General features: G+C 41.7%; 1 protein-coding gene across 1 annotated transcript in view; it reads right to left on the reverse strand.

The window, feature by feature from the left end:
• ATP8B4 (ATPase phospholipid transporting 8B4 (putative)) overlaps positions 1 to 24582 on the reverse strand; it is a 281261-nt gene that overhangs the window by 239900 nt on the left and 16779 nt on the right. The window contains exon 2 of the mRNA XM_062206643.1: positions 23805 to 23863. Within this exon, the coding sequence (XP_062062627.1) occupies positions 23805 to 23863 (59 nt within the window). The remainder of the gene's footprint in view (positions 1 to 23804; positions 23864 to 24582) is intronic.

Below are 24582 nucleotides of genomic sequence, written 5' to 3' on the forward strand. Positions count from 1 at the left end.
GACCACCGAAGATTAGAGATGGGACACGGGCATTCCCTTGACTTGCATCCTCTGGTCTGCTTTAACACAAACCAGGAGGAAAAGAAAGCTAGGCATCAGAAGCAATGGGTGGCAGGCCTATTAATGGCTGATCTGTACAGTGATCTGCCCTCAAGGAGACCCAACAGGCCAGTCCACTGCAGTGGCTTTCAATGTGGTAAGCCTGGGCTTCAGCAGAAGTCAGCTTGTGAAGAGCCCTGGCAGCTCTGCCAAGAGTTGGATCACTGGAAATGGACCTGCCCTGGAGTCGAAGGATGCCCAGGTCAGAGCCACAGATCTTATTGGCTCTAAGCTGAAAAGCCCTTCACTCAGCCCAACTTCCAAAGTGACCACTGCAGCTGAGGGGATGGTCAAGTAGGGTCAGCAACATTGCAGGCAGAACTGTACATTTCTTGTTAGAGATGCCCCCTGCCTTTACCTGGCCAGCTCTCCTCCCAGGCCAGCCAAGTAATGAAAGTCAACAGAGTACCTTCCCCTAGGAGGTTCACACCTCCCTTAGGATATACCCCATGTGAAGAGATAGATAGGTCTGGGCCTCTTAACTTACAAGGCCTAAAGCCCACCAGATTATTATCAAGCCCCTTCTATCAGGTTCTATTTGCCTCTCAATCAGAAAACTTAATTGTAGCTTAGACAGCACCTTTCTTAGCTCCTCTAATAATTACTCTGTCCTTTGTTCTAGACCCTGTCTAGCGCACTTGGGCCTCATTCCTTTGTAATCATAACCTCTACTCTACCACCAATGGCTCTACTCCCAACCTGTGTGTACTGATGGTCCTCTTCCCCACTTAATGCTGTATAATTGTTCAAACCTGGTTAATGCCACTCTAAGGATCATTGGTTACTATCCTCACCCTGTCTTTTATGACCTTGTCTAAATATGATCAGAGTCGGCAAACTTGGAAGGCTTCCATAGCCTTGGCAACTCATGACGACAGCCTAGGGTGGTTACTGGCACCATAAACTAGAGTGTCAATTTGTTGGGTCAACAACAGGAGCCACTGTGCACTTGCTCCTCATGTGGGATCTCTGTCCTTAATGTGCTGTACATTTTGATTTGATGCTATAACTAGTACTCAAACAGTATGTTTCACTTTGTGTGTCTATGTGAGTGCAAACTATTGAAACCTTTATACTAAATTGATCTTCTGTATATAAAGAGAATTGAAAATGAATCTTGATGCAAATGGAAGGGGAGAGGGAGCGGGAGAGGGGAGGGTTGCGGGTGGGAGGGAAGTTATGGGAGGGGGAAGCTACTGTAATCCATAAGCTGTACACTGGAAATTTATATTCATTAAATAAAATTAAAAAAAAAAAAAGAGAGAGAGAGACAGAAGATCTGCCATGCCAAACTGGATGTGTCACCTTAGGCATGCCATTACTCCTGGAGAACTGAACAGAGCTCCCTGGCCACACCAACTACAAGTCTCTAGATATTCATTGAAAGTAGACATTCCACTTTATCTACAGAGTCATAGTACAAATATAAAAGCTGCCTCAGCAGAAGAAATGAGGAGGAGGAGAAACCAACAAGTACCTCCACAAATGTGTAAAAACAAATGCATGAATCCAAGAAACAAGAATAAGGAACACAACATGATGCCCCCAAAAGAACACGACATTTCAATACTAGATTGTGAAGGTGATGAGATGAAAGAAATGCCAGACAAAGAAGGATACTATGTAATGATTAATGGATCGATTCAACAGGAAGATGTAACTATTATAAATGTATATGCACCTAATTACAGGCCATCTGGCTATTTAAAAGAAATGTTAATGGATTTAAAGGAAGATTTAAGCTCTAATACAATAGTAATGGGGGACTTAAATACTCCACTTCCAGCATGGACAGATCAACCAGACAGAAAATCAGCAAAGAAATAGCAGATTAAATCAACACTATAGACCAAATGGACCTAACAGATAGCTACAGAACTTTTCATCCTACAGTTGCAAAATACACACTCTTCTCACCAGTGCATGGAACTTTCTCTAGGATTGACCACATACTAGGCCATAAAGCAAGTCTCAGCAAATACAAAAAAAATCTAAACCATACCATGCAGCTTCTTGGACCACAATGGAATGAAGCTGGAAATCAGCAACTCAGGAATCTGTAGAACATATGCAAACACATGGAGACTGAACAACATGCTCATGAATGAACAACGGGTCATTGACACAAACAAAGAGAAATCAAAAAATTTCTGGATACAAAAGAAGATGACAACACAACATATCAAAACTTACGGAAAATAGGAAAAGCAGTGTTTAGAGGAAAGTTTATACCAATAGTTGCCCACATCAAGAAATTGGAAAGACACCAGATAAATGAGCTATAAATACATCAAGGATCTAGAAAAACAACAGCAAACCAAACCCAAAACTAGTAAGAGAAAAGAAATAATTAAAATTAAAGAAATAAACAAAATTGAATCAAAAAAATACAAAAGATCAGCAAAACAAAGAGCTGGTTTTTTTGAAAAAATAAACAAAATTGACACACCATTGGCCCAACTAGCCAAAAAAAGGAGAGAGAAGACCCAAATCAATAAAATTAGAGATGAAAAAGGAAATGTAACAACAGACACCATAGAAATCAAAAGAACCTTCAGAAATTATTACAAAGAGCTGTATGCCAACAAATTGGAAAACCTATCAGAAATAGATAATTCCTGGCCACATACAATCTACCTAAATTGAGTCATGAAGACATAAAAAACCTAAACAGACCCATAACCAAGATGGAAATTGAATCAGTAATAAAGGCCCTTCCAACAAAGAGAAGCCCAGGAATGGAAGCCTTCACTGATGAATTCTACAAGACATTTAAAGACGAATTAACTCCAGTTCTTCTCAAGTTATTCAAAACAACTGAAATGGAGGGAATACTCCCAAATTATTTCTATGAAGCCAGCATCACATTAATTCCTAAACCTGAAAAAAATACAACAGAAGAAGAGAATTAGACCAATTTCCCTGATGAACATAGATGCAAGAACCCTCAGCAAAATTCTAGTCAATCAAATCCAACAACACATCAGAAAGATCATCCACCCAGACCAAGTGGGATTTATCCTTGGTATGCAGCTATGGTTCAATATTCTCAAATCATTGTGATACATCATATTAACAAACTACTGAACAAAAACCATATGATTATCACAATAGATGAAGAGAAAGCATTAGAAAAAATACAACACCCTTTCATGATGAAAACTCTAAGCAAATTGGGTATAAAAGGAACATTCCCCAACACAACCAAGGCAATTTACAACAAAACCACGGCCAGCATCATATTGAAGGGAAAAGTAGGAAGCATTCACACTGATCTGGTACCAGACAGGGATGCCCACTTTCATCATTGTTATTCAATATAATACTGGAAGTTTTAGCCAGAGCTATTAGGCAAGAAAAAGAAATCAAAGGGATACAAACTGGGAAGGAAGAAGTCAAACTATCCTTATTTGCATATGACATGATGCTGTATATAGGGGATCCAAAAGATTCCACTAAGAGATTATTGGAACTCATAGAAGAGTTTGGTAAAGTAGCAGGATATAAAGTCAATACAAAAAAATCAACAGCCTTTGTATACACAATGTCACAGCTGAGACCTAAATGAAAGATCTCTGTGAGTGAGATCCCAGTGGAAAGAACGGGGCCATCAAAGGAGGAGGTACCTTTCTCCGAAGGGAGGAGAGAACTTCCACTTTGACTATGACCCTATCGGAATAAGATTAAAGTCAGCGACCTCTAAAGGCTTCCATAGCCATGGCAACTCATGACTAGAGCCTAGGGAGATTACTGACGCCATGAACAGGAGTGTCAAATTGTTAAGTCAGCAACAGGAGTCACTGTGTACTTACACCCCATGTGGGATCTGTCCTTAATGTGTTGTCTAATGTGAAGTGATGCTATAACTAGTACTGAAACAGTATTTTTATACTTTGTGTTTCTGCGTGGGTACAAACTGATGAGGTCTTCACTAATTATATACTGAATTGATCTTCTGTATATAAAGAGAATTGGAAATGAAAAAAACAAACTGGTGTTAAATTGGAAATGGCATAGAAAATTAATTAATTTTTTTAAAAAACTATTATGAGAAAGAACTTCTAATATCAATCCCAATCACAACACTACAAAAATTATCAGATAACTTGGATAAATTTAACCAAGGATGTCAAAGATCTCTACGATGAGAAATTACAAAACATTAAAGAAAAATAAAAGATACCAAAAAATGAAAAAATCGTCCATGTTCAAGGATTGGAAGAATCAACATCATCAAAATGTCCATTCTTCCAAAAGCAACAAACAGATTCAGTGTGATACCCATCAAAATACCCAAGACATTCTTCTCAGATCTGGAAAAAAATGATGCTGAAATTCATGTGGAAGCACAAAAGACCTCAAATAGCTAAATCAATCTTATACAGCAAAAACAAAGCTGGAGGCATTACAGTATCAGATTTCAAGACATACTACAGGGCAATTATAATCAAAACAGCCTGGTACTGGTACAAAAACAGATGGATAGACCAATGGAATAGAATAGAAACACCAGAAATCAATCCAAATATCTATAACCAACTTATATTTGATCAAGGAGTGAAAACCAAACCCTGGAGCAAGGACAGTCTCTTCAACAAATGGTGCTGGTAAAACTGGATTTCCACATGCAGAATTATGAAGCAAGACCGTTACCTTACACAAAAATCCACTCAATATGGATTAAAGATCTAAATCTATGACCCAACACCATCAAATTATTAGAGAACATTGGGGAAACCCTGCAAGGCATTAGAACAGGCAAAACGTTCTTGGAAAAGACCCCATAGGCACAGGCAGTCAAAGCCAAAATTAACAAATAGGATTTTGGCCGGTGCTATGGCACAGCTGGTTAATGCCCTGGCCACATTCGCCAGCATCCCATGTGGGTGCCAGTTCTAGTCCTGGCTGCTCCTCTTCCAATCCAGCTCTCTGCTATGGTCTGGGAAAGCAGTGGAGGATGGCCCAAGTCTTTGGGCCCCTGCACGCATGTGAGAAACCTAGAGGGAGCTCCTGGCTCCTGGCTTCAGATCGGCACAACTCCAGCCATTTCGGCCATCTGGGGAGTGAACCACCAGATGGAAGACCTCTCTCTCTCTCTCTGCCTCTCCTCTCTCTGTGTAACTTTTTCAAATAAATAAATTAATTTAAAAAAAACAAATGGGATTATTCCAAATTGAGAAGTTTCTGTACGGCAAAACAGTTAGGAAACTGAAGAGACATTCAATAAAATGGGAGAAATTATTTGCAAACTGTGCAACTGATAAAGGACTAATAACCAGAATCTACAAAGAAATCAAGAAATGCCACAACAACAAAACAAAAAAACCAGTTAAGAGATGGGCCAAGGACTCTACATTTTTCAAAAGAGGAATTCCAAATGGCCAACAGACACATGAAAAAATGTTCAAGATCACTAGCTGTCAAGGAAATGCAAATCAAAACCACAATGAAGTTTCACCTCACTCCAGTTAGAATGGCTTTCATATAGAAACCAACTAATGCCGGTGAGGATGTGGGGGAAAAGGTACCCTAATCAACTTTTGGTGGGAATGCAAACTGGTAAAGCCACTATGGAAGACATTATGGAGATACCTCAAAAATCTTAATATAGACCTACCATATGACCTAGCCATTCCACTCCTGGGAATTTACCCAAGGGAAATGAAATCAGTAAACAAAGGTGCTATCTGCACCTCCATTTTTTTTATCTATTTTTTTGTTTTGTTTTGTTTTATGTTATTTTTTATTTATTTTACTTTCTTTTTCTTTTTTTGTTTTTTATTTTTTTTTTTATTTTTATTAACCCAGCACCCAGTGTGCCCTCCCCAGGAGCTAACCCACCCCCCCCAGCTCCCAGTGTGCTCTCCCCAGGAGCTGACCCCCCAACTCCCAGTTGCACCTCCATTTTTATTGCAGCTCAATTCACAATAGCTAAGACATGGAATTAACGTAAATGCCTATCAACCAAAGACTGGACAAGGAAATTATGGAATATGTATACTACGGAATACTACACAATGGTAAAAAAAAAATGAAATCTGGTCATTTTGGTCATTTGTAACAAAAATGGATGAATCTGGAAAACATCATACTTAGTGAAATAAGCCAGTCCGAAACGGGCAAGTACTATATGTTCTCCCTGATCCATGAGAACTAACAGAGCACCTAAAACAAAATCTGTAGAATTGAAACTGACACTTCAAGAAGGGATGACCTGAGCTGCCCTTGTCTTGACTGTTGAGGAACAATTTCATTTTCTTTGTTTTTCCATCTTTTTTTCTTCATACTAGTTGTTGAACTCTTTATTTAATATAGAGTTAATCATATGTGTAGAAAGTCAATTGAAAATAGATCTCAGTAAAAAGTAAGAGTGGAAATGAGGGAGAAGGAAGTTTCTAACTGTAAAGCTGTATAGATCTGCATACATTCCAATGGACTTACTTCTAAGGGTGCAGTTTAAAAACTTGTCATGAGACTCCAAATCCCATTAAACTTGGTGGTAAAAATGCCATCTTAATTGTTAAAGTGATCAATATTAAATGTTAAAGTGAACATATAGATAGGATTGTGTTAAAGAGATCATATAAATAGGATCAAGTGCCTGTTAATAATGATTATAATTAAAAAGGAGAGACTGTCCAACATGTGAAGTATGACAATCACTTTAAGTAACACTCTGACCTCAGAATCAGACCTTCAGGCTTCCTGGTCTGGTTGACAAGCCTGTGAGAGCATTTTAGGCATGGAATGCCAAGATTCTGTGGCAAAAAATTTTCTATATGGAGAATCTCTGTGAGTGAGATCCTAGTGGAAAGAAGTGGCCATCAAAAAAAGGATGTACTTTTCTCTAAAGGGAGGAGAGAACTTCCACTTTGCTTATGGCCTTGTCCAAATACTGATGGAATTTGTGGTCTCAAGAGGCATCCATTGCCTAGGAAGCTCATTTCAATAGCCTTAGGTGGCCACTGAGGTCATACATAAGAGTGTTAATTGTTAAATTAACAACAGGAGTCACTGTGCACTAACTCCCATGCAGACCTCTGTCCTCAATGAGTTGTACTGAGAGATAACTATAAAACAGTGGGAGTGTGGGTAGAAGGGCTGATATGGTGGGAAGAATAACTATATTCCTAAAATTGTACTTATAAAATTTGTATTCCTTAAAAAATAAAGGAAAAAAGTAAGCCAATATGAACAAAAAAGGATGGAGAAAGATATTCTATGCTAACAGAAACCAAAAATGAGCTGGTGTAGCCATCTTAATAACAGAAAAAATAGACTTTAACACAAACACTGTTAAAAGAGACAAAAAGGGGCACTATGTAATGATTAAGAGATCAATTCAACAGAAGACTATAACAAATGTATATGTACCTAATTACAGGCCTCCTGGCTATTTAAAAGAAATGTTAATGGATCTAAAGAAAGCAGACTCCAATAATAATGTGGAACTACAATACCCTACTTTCAGCCATGGACAGGTCAACCAGTCAGAAAATCAGCAAGGAAACAGTAGATTTAATCAACACTATAGACCAAATGGACCTAACTGTTATCTACAAGACGTCATCTTACAGTTGTAGAATACACGTTCTTCCAGTGGAACACTCTCTAGGATAGACCACTGGCTAGGCCATAAAGCAAGTCTGAGCACACTCAAAAAATTTGAAATCATACCATGTATCTTATCTGACCACAATAGAATGAAACTGGAATCAACAACTCAAGAATCTCTAGAACATATGCGAATGCATGGAGCCTGAACAACATGCTCCTGAATGAACAGTGGGTCATAGAAGAAACCAAAAGAGAAATCAAAAAAACTGTTGAGAAATAGTTTTTGCTCATACTATTTTTTGAACTCTTTACTTAGTATAGAGTTCATCTTTTGTGTATAAACTTAACTGAAAATAGATTTTTGTAAAAAATAAGAGTGGGAATAGGAGAGGGAGGAGGAAGAAGGGTGGGAGATCAAGGGGGAGGGCAGGTACAAGTGAGAAGAATCACTATGTTCCTAAAGTTGTATTTATGAAACGCATGATGTTTATATACCATAAATAAAAGATTTCTGGGGAAAAAAGTTAATAAAGCAATAAACATGCATGTTGCTAGGTATAAAGCAGTTACATTATAAATATTCAATTTTTAAATATCATTTTTTTAAAAAAGCGAACAATGAATCATCTATTCAACAACAATCAACACACACACATGCGCACACACACACACATGAAATTGAACTGTTAGGCCAGTCTTTTCCCATAGAAACACAGATACATCACTAAAATATGGACCTAAGGAGACCCTGGGAACATAAAGAGGTGCAGTGACCATCAGAGTAAGAGTTAACTCATAAACAAACGATGAAAGTTTAAGGTGATGGATATGCCACTTACCCTGACATGATCACTACACAATGTGTACATGAATTAAAACTTCCCATCTTACCCCATAAACATGTATATTATGTGTCAACAAAAATAGCAACAGTAATAATATTTTAAATAATAATTAAAAGTTTTATGGTATTACAACCATAATGAACATGGTAAACTATTTGATGATTTTGGAAAAAAAACAGAAGAATATGATAGACCAAATTTTTCTACTTGACGCTTAATCACTCAGATTCTGAGTTGAGAGGAAAGCAAAGTGACTGTGGAAACAAACAGATCCCTGTTTAAATGGGTGAGAGGAAAACATGGTATTCATGTTGAAGGTAGCCTTAGGGATGTCCTTGTAGCACTGACTACTGGGAGTCAGAGCCATATTTGTTAAACTGAATCAACAATTTTTGGAAAACCCAAACAGGTATCATTCTATCAATCACAAAACCCACGAAAGCAACAATAGATACCATCCAATAACCATTAAACAGCATTTTAAGATTCTAGAAATAAACTAGAACATGACAACTTTTGGATGGAATACTTTCTTTATAAGCCTACAAAACTGTATGATTAAATCTTCACCAACTTGTGTAAGCCTGGGGACTTCGTGAATAAGACTGATCATTCAATTCAAGAAGAAAATCTTTTTGAAACTTTCCATCTACCTTTGTGCATGAATAAGATGTATTAAGTGCTTAGCTCTATGGAGCCTGAGTTGGAGGCAGCGTAACTTTCTCACCACTCAAATGAGTTCATCTCCCTTCCTTCACACCCCATTAAAATTCAAGAGAAATGAATAGAGCATGCCTGGGCCTATGACAGAGATAGAGAAACAGAGAGAAAGGATGAACAAATGAAAAAGAATGAGTTCTATCATCATGTCTTTCTTTTTAAATGAAGTCAGAAAATAGCCATAATTAGTATAACACTTTTTCTGGCATTTTTTGACAACAATTCATTTTAACACAACTGTTTTAGCTATGTCTACCATTCATTTTGACCTCCTTTTAATAGGGATAATGAGTGTTGTAGGGAACCAGACCGGAGGAACCGTGCCCCTAAGATGGCGCCGACTCCCTGCTTCCGGGTTCTTCCTCATCTCAGGGAGTTCCCGCTCTTGCTCGCTCCTTCCCGCCTTAGATTTCCCGCTCTAGCTCGCTCCTTCCCGCCTTGCCACGAGATTGTCCTATCCCCGCGCTTCTAGCCTATCACCTGATTTGTGACGTGTATTGTGCATATAAACCCTTGCTACGCGGGTGTAAGGGAAGTTCCTGCCCAGAAGAGATCGAAGCTGGATCTCCTGCTTGCCGAGCAATAAAGGAACCCCGTGCAAAGTGTTCGGTCTCTGTCTCTTGCTGGACGAGGACGGCGCCGAGCAGCTGGTGGCCCGTACGGGGAGCTTCCTCTACGTTGCCCGGTAAGTAGAAGGTAAGCGAGGTCAGTCTTACCGTCTGGGCCCCGCGAGTGAGGTATATCTCGTGGTTGGAGGGTGGACGCACCCTAAGATAGCGGACGTGTTTCCCCGCTTTAAACTGAAAGAATAGCGGACGTGTTTCCCCGCTTTAAACTGAAAGAATAGCAGACTTGTTCCCCCGCTTTAAACTGAAAATAAGATAGCGGACGTGTCTTCCCGCTTTAAACTGAAAATGGGAAATTCATCTAGCCATTCAATGTTGCTTAATCCGTTAAAAGCATTATTGCGTAGCAAAGGGATTAAGGTTTCTAAGACCACACTTGTCAGGTTCCTTGGAAGTGTTGATTTCTTTGCGCCGTGGCTCACCCACGAGGGCCAAATAACTCTTGAGTCTTGGGAGAAATTAGGAAAGGATCTCCGGCGCACAGTTAACGATCCCCAGGAACCCGATATCGACCCCGTTGTTCTCCCCTTATGGGAACTACTGCGGGCGTGCCTCCAAGAGGAGAGGTCGGTGGGAGCGGACCGCCCGACTCTTACGGCGGTTCGCGAGGCTCTCGAGGAAGTTCGTTCTCAGAGCTCGGACGGCGCCCGGGACCTCATACAATTTAAGGACACGGGATGCCAGACTTCCTCACTGGCCTCAGGCTCCGAATGTGGCTCCGCCTCCTCTGAGTCTGAGGGGGAAGGGGACGGCGATCCTAAATCCCCGCCTCCTACGTATGCGCAGCTGCGGCAAAAGTTAAAAGATGCCTGTTTACGCCCTCTAGTGCCTACGGCTCCTCCTATCGATGTCGTGCCCGCCCATCAGATTAAAGACGCAGCGCCTCCTACTGGCGGTCATGTAGGCGTGCCTCAGCCCCATCTAACACCCGTGCCGCCATGGCCATTAAACGTCCCAAATGTGCCACCTTTTTCAGGCAGACAGTTTCATCAACAAGCCTGGAAACAGTTGCGAACTGGCGCTCCCGCTGCCCCCGCTCAGGCTTACCCTGTTTTGGCTTTGGGCACGCGAGAGGCCCGGCACGAACCATTGGACATGACAGTATTAAAACAACTTAAGGCTGCGGTCCATGACTATGGACCCACAGCCCCATTCACATTGTCACTCCTTGAATCAGTCGGCCAGTCCATTTTAACACCTAGCGACTGGACCCAATTGGCTCGGGCCTGTTTAAGTCCAGGCGGCTTTCTTTTGTGGCAATCTATGAATACAGAGTGCTGTCATGACCAGGCAGATGAAAATGCTGAGGACGGCCACCCTACGTGGAATGCTGATATGCTTTTAGGGCGTGGACCTTATCAGGCTGACCAGACCCAATTCCCTAGACAAGTATACAGGCAAATTTCCAACTGTGCCCAACGTGCGTGGAGGCAGGCGTCCAATCCAAGTGACTCAGCTAGCCACCTCACCAAGATCGTTCAGGGCACGGCCGAACCCTTCGCTGATTTTGTCGCTCGCATACTTGAGGCTGCGTCGCGTATTTTCCCTTCCGAGGTTGACGTTCAGCCACTGGTCAAACAAATTATTTTTGAGCAGGCTAATAAAGAGTGCAAAAACATTCTTCGACAATATAGACATAAATCTCTGGACTCCTGGTTAAAATACTGCAGAGATACCGGTGGGCCACTTACTAATGCGGGCCTAGCTGCGATGCTGGCAAAAGTCAAAGAAAACAGTCCAAAATCTAAATCGACCCGACCCCCCATATCTTCAGGACTTTGCTTCCAATGTCATCAACCGGGTCACAGAAAACGCGATTGCCCCAATCTCAGCCATGGGTATTCCACGGCACAGCCTTCAGGCATAGAGCCTTGTCGCCGTTGCCGCAAGGGCCCTCATAGGGCAGAGGTATGCCGTTCTGCTTTCGATATCGATGGCAACCCACTTACAGGTAGCGCCCAGGGGCCAAAAAACGGCCAGAGGGGGCTCCCCAACCCAGCGAGGAGCCCCCAAAATCAAATCTACTCTCAGGTTCCACCTCCCGTGTCTGCGCTACACCCAGTGCACCCTCAGCCCGTGCCACTCACGGGTCCGCAGGCCTGGACCTCCGCGCCACCTCCCCTCTCCTCTTAACTCCGGAGATGGGGGTACAATTAGTGGAGAGCGACTGCTCCGGTCCTCTGCCCCCGGATTCGGTTGGATTAGTGTTGGGTCGGTCCTCCGCCGCCCTCCGAGGGCTAGCTGTGATCCCCGGGGTAGTTGACTCTGATTTCACTGGTAAAGTAAAGATCATGGTTCAGGCCCCTCAGGGACCTTTAGTAATCAATCCTGGAGACCGTATCGCACAAATGTTATTACTGCCCAGTCTTCACTCTTTAATCCCAGCTAAAAACCACGTTCGCGGCGCTGGTAACTTTGGGTCCTCTGGCATTAATTTTACCGGCTTACATATGCTTTTAAATGAACGTCCCACTTTAGTGTTGCAGATCAATGGCAAGGACATTAAGGGACTTTTAGACACAGGAGCCGACAAATCCATTATAGCAACAAAGGACTGGCCTAGTACATGGCCTACAAATGTGGCGGAACAAACCTTGCAAGGACTTGGTTTTGCTCATTTCCCAAAAATCAGTGCAGCCTTGTTGTCATGGCAGGATAGCGAGGGTCATAGAGGACAGTTTTCTCCATTCATTTTACCTCTACCCATTTCCCTTTGGGGGAGAGACGTCCTGGCCGAAATGGATGTTGCTTTGGTCACCACTTCCCCTGCAGTACGATCTATGCTACAAAATATGGGTTACGTCCCAGGCAAGGGACTCGGTGTCCAGCTCCAGGGCCACCCTTCCCCCATTGAACCAAAACAAAGACCAAGTAAAGTTGGCCTGGGTTTTTCCTAGGGGTCACTGTTTCGCCTCCTAAACCAGTGGAGCCTTTACCCATCTCGTGGCTAACGGACGTACCCGTCTGGGTTCCACAGTGGCCCCTATCTCAGGAGAAACTGGAGGCAGTCAACACTCTGGTCTTGGAGCAGGTCAACGCTGGTCATTTGATCCCATCCACCTCTCCATGGAATACGCCTATTTTTGCCATCCGCAAAAAATTAGGTCAATGGAGACTCTTACATGATCTTAGGGCAGTCAACGCACAGATGCAGCCTATGGGCCCTGTGCAACGTGGTCTTCCTCTGCTTTCGGCACTTCCCAACCAATGGCCTGTTATTGTAATAGATCTTAAGGATTGTTTCTTTTCCATTCCATTGGACAAAAAGGATACCCCACGTTTTGCTTTTACTGTCCCCACCCAGAACCAGGAACAACCGGACAAGCGTTGGGAGTGGACAGTCTTGCCTCAGGGTATGACTAATAGCCCCACCATGTGTCAAGTCTATGTAGCCCAAGTACTAAAACCTCTTAGAGACCGATATTCCGACTGCAGGTGCCTACATTATATGGACGACCTACTGTGTGCAGCCCCCACAGCAGAGAGGCTCCTGGCCTTATACAGTACACTCCAACAAGTGCTGGAAGGGGCAGGGCTGCATATTGCACCTAATAAGGTGCAATTGTCGTCTGTAGTTTCTTATCTTGGGGCTATAGTCGCCCCTACTCAAATTAGACCTCAAAAAATTCAAATAAAAATCAATGCTATCTCCACTCTAAATGACTTACAAAAACTTTTAGGGGATATCAATTGGATTAGGCCCTACCTTAACATTCCTAATGCTGCATTGCAGCCCCTCTTTAATATACTTAAAGGAGACCCGGATCTTGCTTCCCCCCGAACCTTCACCTCTGAGGCCAAACAAGCACTGTCAATTGTCAACGATGCCCTTAGTAAAGCTGCCCTAAAACGTTGGGACCCTGCGGGAGACCTTACTCTTTGGGTCCTCGACACCCTTAAACAGCCCACCGCGGTCCTATGGCAGGATGGGCCTCTCCTCTGGATCCATCCCTCAATGTCATCTACTAGATCTATTAGTTACTATCCCGTGGCAGTGGCGGAGATAACTCTCCTAGCCATTCAGAGGGCTATCCAACATTTTGGACGCGAACCATCCACCATTGTTGTCCCCTATTCCATGGAACAGGTACGTGTGCTAATCGCTTGTACTGATGCTTGGGCGGTTTTAGTCTGCTCCACTTCCGCAACTATTACAAACAGAACACCCTCTGATCCTTTGCTAACCTTTGTTCAGTCTCACCCAGTTATTTTTCCAAAGTCCACATCCCAAAAGCCCTTACAGGGAGCCCCAGTAGTGTATACCGACGGTTCTAAAACAGGAGTCGGTGCATATGTTGTTTCAGGATCTGTGCCAAAAACATTCCAATTCGCTACTAACTCCCCCCAGGTAACTGAACTTCTTATAGTTAACCAAGTCTTCTCTGATTTCCCCGGACCTGTCAATATTGTGTCTGATTCACGCTATGTGGTTAATTCTGTGTCTATCCTTGAGGCCGCAGGACTAGTCAATTCTTCATCCTCCGTAGCGACAGTTTTCCTCACCCTGCAAAAATCTATTTGGAATCGGTCTGCTCCTTTCTTTATTACTCATATTAGAGCTCATTCTTCCTTACCTGGACCCATGACCACAGGCAATGCTATAGCTGATCAAGCCACACGCCCCATTTGGATACTCCAATTTTCTTCCCCAGAAGAGCAGGCTATCCAGTTTCATTCAGAGTTCCATGTAAACGCAAAAACCCTTGCCGCCAAATTCGGTCTTTCTCGTGCTGCCGCTCGCGATATTGTTCGCCATTGTGCCGCATGCCCTACTTTAACCCCTGTGCCTTCGGTGGGGGTTAATCCCCGAGGATTACTACCAGGACATATCTGGCAGATGGATGTCACCCACATATCCGAGTTTGGGACCTTAAAGTATGTTCATGTGTCAGTTGACACCTGTTCCCAAGTAATTTTTGCTTCTCTGGAGACGGGTGAGCGTACCACCCATGTCATTAATCACTGCCTTGCTGCATGGGCAGCCTGGGGCAAACCAAAAACTTTAAAAACAGATAATGGTCCTGCATACACAAGTAAATCATTCCAAGATTTCTGCACCCGTATGCAGGTACAACATAAAACTGGAATCCCTTATAACCCTCAGGGACAGGCCATAATTGAAAGGGCTCATCGAACCCTCAAGGCTTTTCTCTTAAAACAAAAGGAGGGAATTGCCACGGGCAAAACCCCTCGAATGCGCCTCTCCCTTGCACTGTTTACTATAAACTTTTTGAATTTGACAGATCATTCTATGTCCCCCGCTGAGAGACACATGTTAAAGGAGCCATCTTCACGAGGCTATGTCCGTTGGAAAGATGTCCTCACGGGAAAGTGGTACGGCCCGGATCCGGTATTATGCTGGAACCGAGGCGCGGTCTGTGTCTTCCCACAGGAATCTGGAAGAGAACCTCTCTGGATACCGGAAAGATTGGTCAGAAAAACAGCCCCGCCGCCACAAGATACACCTCTATCACCTACGGACGACATCTCCCCCGAGATAACCGAGATTACCACGCTCTCACAGGACGACAAATTGCAACAAAACAACGAGACGTCCCTGTGTACTTCGCTGGGTGAGCTCCTTCATCAACAACAAGTTGGAGAGCGTCAGACATCAGTTCCGCGCGGCAGCGTATGCTGCTCTCCATCACCGTGATCCGGATGCATATGCCATGCTGGCTCGCATGACTTATGACCGGGTCCATACCAGCGATTAAAACCCTCGTCCCCCCATCCCTACTCACGCCTCACATATGGACAATGCCTCCATCAGGCACACACCTTCCTCGAGTTGTCTTGTTCCCCCTCTCATTCATTGGGCTGTATCACCCATCCCTGACGGGGAGCGAAAACTGGGTATGCGAGACCAAAGGTACTGCAGCAGGAGTCCACCCGGGGGTTCCGGGGGTCCTGGGAGAGCATATGCATATGCATGCAGGTTCAATTCCCAGCCTGCCCCAGCAAAAGGGAATAAAAACTGATCCCTAACGGAGACATCAGGGGTTGTGGCCAGGCCCTTGAAGTTCCGTAACTAACGGATCACAAGCACGCTGGGTATGCACCTCTACTCTCTGCCTAGTAAATATTCTCCCGGCCCTCATGAGCCAGGGCCGTCGGGGATGTGATTTGTGCAAAAACAAAAGGAGGGAGATGTAGGGAACCAGACCGGAGGAACCGTGCCCCTAAGATGGCGCCGACTCCCTGCTTCCGGGTTCTTCCTCATCTCAGGGAGTTCCCGCTCTTGCTCGCTCCTTCCCGCCTTAGATTTCCCGCTCTAGCTCGCTCCTTCCCGCCTTGCCACGAGATTGTCCTATCCCCGCGCTTCTAGCCTATCACCTGATTTGTGACGTGTATTGTGCATATAAACCCTTGCTACGCGGGTGTAAGGGAAGTTCCTGCCCAGAAGAGATCGAAGCTGGATCTCCTGCTTGCCGAGCAATAAAGGAACCCCGTGCAAAGTGTTCGGTCTCTGTCTCTTGCTGGACGAGGACGGCGCCGAGCAGAGTGTGGCTATTTGGCTCATTCTCACAATATTTCTAACATTTTTAGCATTAACATGTTTTAATATAACTGTTTTCATTAGTTCTGTTATTCATTCCTATTATTAACCAAGAAAACTTTGGATGTCCTTCTAATGAGAATAATAATTCTAGCACTTGGCTCTCCCTCCGCTCTCCAATTTCATTTTGTCGTACACTACTTGGCAGTTTAAAATCCCTCTTAAAATCTTGTTTCCCACTCTCCAGTTCTCAAAATATCTAATTTACCAATTCATTTTACATAGAATCATTGACCTCATTTTTTGTTTATGCTTTAAACCTTTATCTTTCAAAAGTGCTTTTATATGTTGCGAAATTAATACTCTCTAGCTAATGAATTGTTTTTCTTCAGTCTCTAAAGAAAAGAGTTTGTTTGGCCAGACTTAGTGTTTGTGGATTCTGCACCATTTATCTGAACTTTGTGTAAATTTTTCCCCCAAATCCCCACCTACAAATGCCAGACAAAATTTATAGTCATTCTTAGCCTCATGTTATAAAATTTTTATCTCCTCTTTAAACCTTTGTCTTTAGACTACAATCTTTCTAATAGGTGTTTAGGGAAGAAGAAGAAACTGAGAAGGGAATGGTTTGATTTTGTTGCTTGTGTTGGTGGTGTTTTTGATCTTGTTATTGTGTTTGTTTTCCAGAATAGGTCAAAAGCGTAGCATGGTACAAAGCAAAACCCTGGGCCTTGGAATCTGGACAATGTGAATTAAAGTTCCAGCTTTGCCAGATTTTAACTGGTGCCTTAAAGGAGTCACTAAGTGGAGCTCCACCTCCTTCATCTTTCTAGGTTTTGTGGAAGACTGAAGTATGTGCAAAGCACCTAGCTCACAGCTGGATGAATGGGAGCCACTGTCTATCTATGTGACTTGAGGAGGTCACTTAAGTGAGATCTCTATTCCTCAAGATTTTCACATATAAAAGTAGAATAATAAAGCTACTGTACGGACTTACTGTAAGATTAAAGAAGTTCAATATAGCAGAATGCTTTGAACTATACCTTTCTTGTGATAAGCACTACATGTATTAAGCTATCACCTTACCATCATAATTGAATACATCTGTCATTATCCATGTTAAGATTGCAGGAAAACAACCTGAGCTTGTCAACTGTTTTACACAAAGTAAAAAATAAGTATCTTGTTGGGTTATTACCATTTCTTTTTTTTTAACTTTTATTTAATAAATATAAATTTCCAAAGTACAGCTTTTGGATTACAGTGGCTTTTTCACCCCATAACCTCCCTCCCACCAGCAACCTTCCCATCCCCTGCTCCCTCTCCCATCCCATTGACATCAAGATTCATTTTCAATTCTCTTTATAAACAGAAGATCAATTTAGAATATGCTAAGTAAAGATTTCAACAGTTTGCACCCACATAGAAACACAAAGTGTAAAGTACTGTTTGAGTACTAGTTATACCGTTAATTCACATAGTACAACACATTAAGGACAGAGTCTTACATGAGAAGTAAGTGCACAGTGACTCCTGTTGTTGATTTAACAATTGACACTCTTGTTTATGGTGTCAGTAATCACCCTAGACTTGTCATGAGTTGCCCAGGCTATGGAAGCCTTTTGAGATTGCCAATTCCGATCTTATTCCGACAGGGTCATAGTCAAAGTGGAAGTTCTCTCCTCCCTTCAGAGAAAGGTACCTCCTTCTTTGATGGCCCATTCTTTCCACTGGGACCTCACTCACAAAGACTCACAAAGATCTTTCATTTAGGTTTTGTTTGTTTTGTGTGTGTGTGTGTGTTTTTTTCCCAGAGTGTCTTGGCTTTCCATGCCTGAAATACTCTCATGGGCTTTTTAGCCAGATCTGAATGCCTTAAGAGCTGATTCTGAGGCCAGAGTGCTGTTTAGGACATCTGCTATTCTATGAGTCTGCTGAGTATCCTGCTTCTCGTGTTGGATCGTTCTCTCCTTTTTAATTATATTAGTTAGTATTAGACACTAGTCTTGTTTATGTGGTCCCTTTGACTCTTAAATCTATCATTATGATCAATTATGAACTGAAACTGATCACTTGGACTAGTGAGATGGCATTGGTACATGCTACCTTGAAAGGATTGAATTGGAATCCCCTGGCACGTTTCTAACTCTACCATTTAGGGCAAGTCTGATTGAGCATGTGCCAAACTGTACATCTCTTGCCTCTTACTCTCACTCTTATATTTAACAGGGATCACTTTTCAGTTAAATTTAAACACCTAAGAATAATTGTGTGTTCAATAAAGAGTTCAACCAATAGTATTAAGTAGAAAAAAAATACTTAAAAGGATAAAGTATTAAGTTGTTCCTCGACATTCAGGACAAGGGCTGATCAAGTCATTGTTTCTCATAGTGGATTATTACCATTTCAATATGACTTATCTGGGAAAGAGGAATAAATCATTCACCCTGTTAGTTCTCTTGTTTTACCTGCAGCCTTTCTCTTTTTAAAAAAAAGAAACTTATTTATTTATTTGAAAGGCAGAGTTAGAGACAGAGAAAGGTAGAGAGAGACAGAGAGGGAGGTATTCCATCAACCAGTTCATTTCCCAAATGGCCACAACAACTGGAATTGAGCTAGACTGAAGCCAGGAGCTTCTTCCAGGTCTCCCACATGGGTGCAGGGGCCCAAGCACTTGGGACGTCTTCAACTGTTTTCCCAGGCCAGAGCTGGATCAGAAGTGGAGCAGCCATGACTCGAACTGGCGCCCATACAGAATGCCAGCACTGAAGGCAGAAGATTAACCTACTGCTCCACAGGGCCAGCCCCCTAATCTTTCTCTTTTATTGCATCATCTAATTTTTCAGCAACTTTCACAGCTCCAGTATCATAGATTTGATCTTTCTGCTGTAAAAAGTGAAAGTTTAGCCAATTTCTCTATCTTCTTAGAATTATTATCCCCAATATCTTCCTTTAACAAATGCTTTACAAGGAACCTAAACTTTATTGTGACTACTTGCACACAGGCATGTTCAGCTTAAAAAAAGGGGGGGGCATTGTATACTAGCATGTTAACCTGCTGCCTGTGATGCCAGTATCCCATGTCAGGGCCGGATTGTGTCCCAGCTGCTCCACTTCCAATCCAGCTTCCTATTAATGGCCTGGAAAGTGCAGTGCAAGATGGCCCAAATGCTTGGGTCCTTATAAAAGAGATGGCTAACAATTTTCTGTAATAGCATAGCCAAAATAAGAACTTAAATAATAATCTCATAGAAATTTCCCAGTTTCTAAGTGATACTCAGAGAAACAAACAGATCAAGATTACAAGTTAGCAAGAGGAGAGAGAAAGGATTCAACCTATTGTCTATCTTATCCCAAAACATTTATTTGAGAGGACTTCACTATTTTTATTTTATTTTTCTTTCTTGCTATTAAGTTTTGGCTTATTGCCCTCTGCCTTTTGGTGGTGGGAATATCACTTCTTTGTTATTATGAACATTCTGGGTAGGATCCATTGAAGTGTCTCTAAATCCATGCCTACTTGGGGTGATATCCTTTAAAGCTAAGCAAGACTGATGAAACTCTCCAGGCTGCTGTTCTCTTAAAAGGATATTCTATTAGGAAGTAGTAAAACAACCTTAAAATCCAATCGTCATAGGTTCAAATCCCAACTTTGCATAGACTAGTTTGTGGGATCAATATGTTATCCTACTTTACAATAATTCTGCGAAATTGGTATTTTTCTTATCCCCAATTTGTAGCTAACTAGACTTAGGCTGAGTCAGGCCCCAAAGCTCACTGTATGGCAAGCCGTTTCACTAGGAGCTCTTGCCTGAAGGCAAAACCAGCCAGGTATAGTGAGGCTCCATGCTCCTTTTAGGAACTGGCAAGTGCTCATTCCTCTGAGCTCACTGGGCCAGGGATGCCTGTGCCCCTCACACCTCAACCCATTAGGCTGCTTGCCTTTCTCAACTTTAGCTGTTGCTCTTAGTTTTCTGGTCCATAATGGATTTTGTTTTTTCTTTCATGTGTTTTAATGTTTTTTAAAAGATTTATTTATTTATTCAAAAGTCAGAGTTACACAAAGAGAAGAGAGGCAGAGAGAGAAAGAGGTCTTCCATCCGCTGGTTCATTCCCCAATTGGCCGCAACAGCCGGAACTGCGCCAATCCGAAGCCAGGAGCTTCTTCAGGGTCTCCCACACGGATGTAGGGGCCCAAGGACTTGGACCATCTTCTACTGTTTTCCTAGGCCATAGCAGAGAGCTGGATTGGAAATGGAGCAGCAGGGTCTCAAACCAGCGCCCATACGGGATGCCCGCGCTTCAGGCCAGGGTGTTAACCCGCTGAGCCACAGCGCCAGGACCTTGTGTGTTTTAATTTAAACACTGAGTTGCTGCCTTGTCAATCAGCTATAGCCATAGAATACTGATCTACAGCTTTGTTGTTATTAGGAAACCCAGTGACAAACACAGCCAAAGTCGCATTCCATGTGCTTTCATTCAGTATCATGAAAGCTCAAGAGAAAGCTACCTCTGTATCATCATCATATTATTAATTTTAAAGGCAATCATGGCAAATGGTTAACATCTATTTAATCTGAATAGTAAGCACACAGGTATTATAATATTTCCCATACTGCTCTATAAATTTGAAATCTCATAAATTAAGTAAAAATAACTATAAATAGAAAATATGGTATTGTATTTTAAAAGGGAAATAAAGATATGGTTTTTCTTGTAGAGTTGCTAATCACAGAATGAAAATATTTACTATACACTGGAAAACAAGTAAACACAGCCAAGTACTTAAATGAATAATTACTCCATAGAAGATTAAATGTCACTGTTTTTCCCCTAAGGACTTAAATATACATACATCTTTTCTTTTGATTTGAGATTTGATGTTCAAGGTTTTCAAGATCATTCTTTATAATTAGGGGACTGGCTTCAAAATGGATAGGAAGACATGGGGCCAAGTCTGGCAATGCCCAGAAGGTCTAAATGAAGATATGTCAGAGTGGCATTCACCGCCTTGCGAAATCACAAGCCCGCCCTCTCAGGCTACAAAACATGTTCATCAGCCTCCTGAGAGGTAGCCCTTATCCCAAAGCAGACTTGCTTTAACCAATTTACAAGACTGAAGAATAAAACAGAGCACCAATAAACTGTTTTACAATGAGAAATCCAGCACAGAGACAGCATAATTACCGCCTGTAGGGAAACCTACATTGAAAATAAAATTATAATCACAAGCTTGTATGACTGGCATAGCATGAGAAAAGAGCAGTTGTTAGCCACCTCTGTCGAATAATCAGGGTACCTTGCTCAATTCATCCATCTCTATAAACTCATTAATGGGAACAGAATACTAAAAAAAAAAAAAAAAAATCCACTGGCCAAAACTCTTCTCTAATCAGAACCTAAATGGATGCTGCCAGTTTTCCCCCTGAACTACCATATTTTTATGCTTCAATAGCCAAGCCTTCTGTCATCAAATGCGCTGTTGCACAGTCAGCCTTACTACAGATGTTATAAACCATATGTCACCTACAAAGCAATTCAACTAGTTCTCTCTCTAGAGCTTATAAAAGACTCTGTGTGGGGCAGGCACGATGGCATAGCGGGAAAAGCCGTCGCCTGCAGTGCCGGCAACCATATGGGCACCGGTTCATGTCCTGGCTGTTCCACTTCCAATCCAGCTCTCTGCTGTGGCCTGGGAAAGCTGTAGAATATGGCCCAAGACCTTGGGCCCTTGCACTCACATGGGGGACCCGGAAGAAGGTCCTGGCTCCGGATCAGCACAGGTCCGGCCATTGCAGCCAACTGGAGAGTGAACCAGATGGAAGATCTTTCTGTCTATCTCTGCCTCTCCTTCTCTGTGTAACTCTGACTTTCAAATAAATAAATCTTAAAAAAAAAAAAAAGACTGTGTGACAACTTTAGTCACAGAAAAATAAGAATTTTGTGTGGGCCCTTGATGTAATTCATGAAGTTATTTACCAATGAAGCCCACATTCCTATAACAGTGCCAGCTACTTAGTGGATGCTCAATAAATATTTCTTATATAAATAAAGAAAACCTTAATGTTTTAAAATTAAGTAATTAAAATAGTAATTCAATACCAACTTACAATTACATACTTTAATCATCCTCAACACTGCCTTTGTAAATATACTAATTCTGGACCAGAATCTGGAAATTTTCTCCCACACGTAGCTATCTGCATTCCGCCCAAGTTGCTTAAAGAAAAATCCCTGAAAACTCACACACTGCTGCACTGTTGGTGGTGATGTATATTGGCATAGCCACAGCGGAAAACAGTATGGATAGTTCTTAGAAAAATAGAAATAGTCTTGCCATGTGATCCAGCAATCCCACTGCTGGGTATCTATTAAAAAGACATGAACTCATTGCATCAAAGAGATACCTGCTCAACCATGTTTATAGTAGCACTGCTCATGGTAGCCAAAATATAAAATCAAACGAGGTGTCCATCATCAGATGAATGGATAAAAAATGTGATATGTAAATATATGTGTGTGAATGTGTTATGTATATATATGTGAAATGTAATATATGATATATATGTGATATGTGTATATGTGTATGTTATATATATATATATGTGAAATGTATATATACACAATTTTATCATTTGCAACAAAAGATTGGAAATGGAAGACACCATGTTGATTGAAATAAGCCAGACACAGAAAGACAAATATCATGTGTTTTCTTGTATATGTAGGAGCTAAAACTAATTTTAAAAACGCCCGAGTGTATCAGTTTCGCTGCTAATACAGTTTTGTCAAACTTTGTCTTAAATTTTTGTCAAAAAAAATTGATAGAAATTAAGTACTACTGTAGTTTCAATGATTTTGTGACTTAAAATTTACTTAATATGAGTGCAGTTGAACACTTATTCATTTGACAATTGTTTATAGCCCTTGCCTATTTTCCTGTGAGACTATGGTCTTTATATTTGGTATTTGTTGAACTCTTGATTTAGTGGTGTCAATAAACCTGACTACAATGTAAATTAAAAATGTTATCACAAAAAACATTGTTGAATTAAAGAAGAAAAATCCCCCAATGCCATTTACCAACCATCAGCCACTACCAACTACCTCCACCATCAAATACTATCAAAAAGGTCAATTTTTTAAATTATTCCTATGTATGCTAATAGCCAAATGGGCACCAAAATGAACTTAACTAAGCATCAATCATTGAGAAAGATTATTTTATCATCACCCCATGTCAAAAGACATACCAAGCACTATTAGTCAGAGAGAAAAATAAGTGTAATATAATTGCAAAGATCTGTATTTATAGAAAAATTGGCAGCTTGCTATTAAAATGGCCCAATAAACAATGTTTTTAGTGATGTCACCAAGTTCTACCAGGCAGGAATCCCACTGAAGTCCCTTAAGGTAAAATGCATCCCAGCATATACATGCTGTGTGTGTGCTACTCACGGCATACTGGAACTTTTCATTATATTCACGGTCATTGGCTTTCACCACCCGTTCCACTTCTAAAGAAAAGAGAAATCAGGTATGAAATCAAATTTTAGACTTATAAAAATGTAACTCATTACAGTAACATCACTTAGGTTACTTAGGTTGTTGTCAAGGTTGGAAGAATTCTTTCCTTTGGAATTTGAAGGGCATTGGCTTTTTCCAGCCAAACTGTTGGAACACATATTGGAAAGTCCCAAAACTAAAAATCTCAAATGTTTCTTGTTGTTTTACTGATACCAGTCATAATGAGGAGCATTATGTGTCTCCAATTTTTTGTCCCTTCAGCTCTGCAGAGACTTTTCACTTCAAGTAGCTCCTAAAGGACAAGACGCCACCCAAAGTCAAATGTACTATAGGAAGGACTTATTTTGGCTGCAAAGTCACAATATGTAACATAGATGAATAAAACCATATAGATGTAAACAGTGAGGTCACTGAATTTATGGTTATAAAGTCATGGGTGGTTTTTTTTAAGATTTATTTATTTGAAAGAGTTACACAGAGAGAGAGAAAGAGAGGCAGAGAGAGACAGAGAAGTCTTTCATCTGCTGGTTCACACCCCAACTGGCACAATGTCCAGAGCTGTGCCAATCCAAAGCCAGGAGCTTCTTCCAGATCTTCCCACATGGGTGCAGGGGCCCAAGGACTTGGGCCATCTTCTACTGCCTTCCCAGGCCATAGCAGAGAGCTGGATCAAAAGTAGAGCAGCAGGGACTCAAACCAGTGCCCATAT

This window comes from Lepus europaeus, chromosome 11, assembly GCF_033115175.1.
Source record: "Lepus europaeus isolate LE1 chromosome 11, mLepTim1.pri, whole genome shotgun sequence".
Classification (NCBI taxonomy): Eukaryota; Metazoa; Chordata; class Mammalia; order Lagomorpha; family Leporidae; genus Lepus; species Lepus europaeus.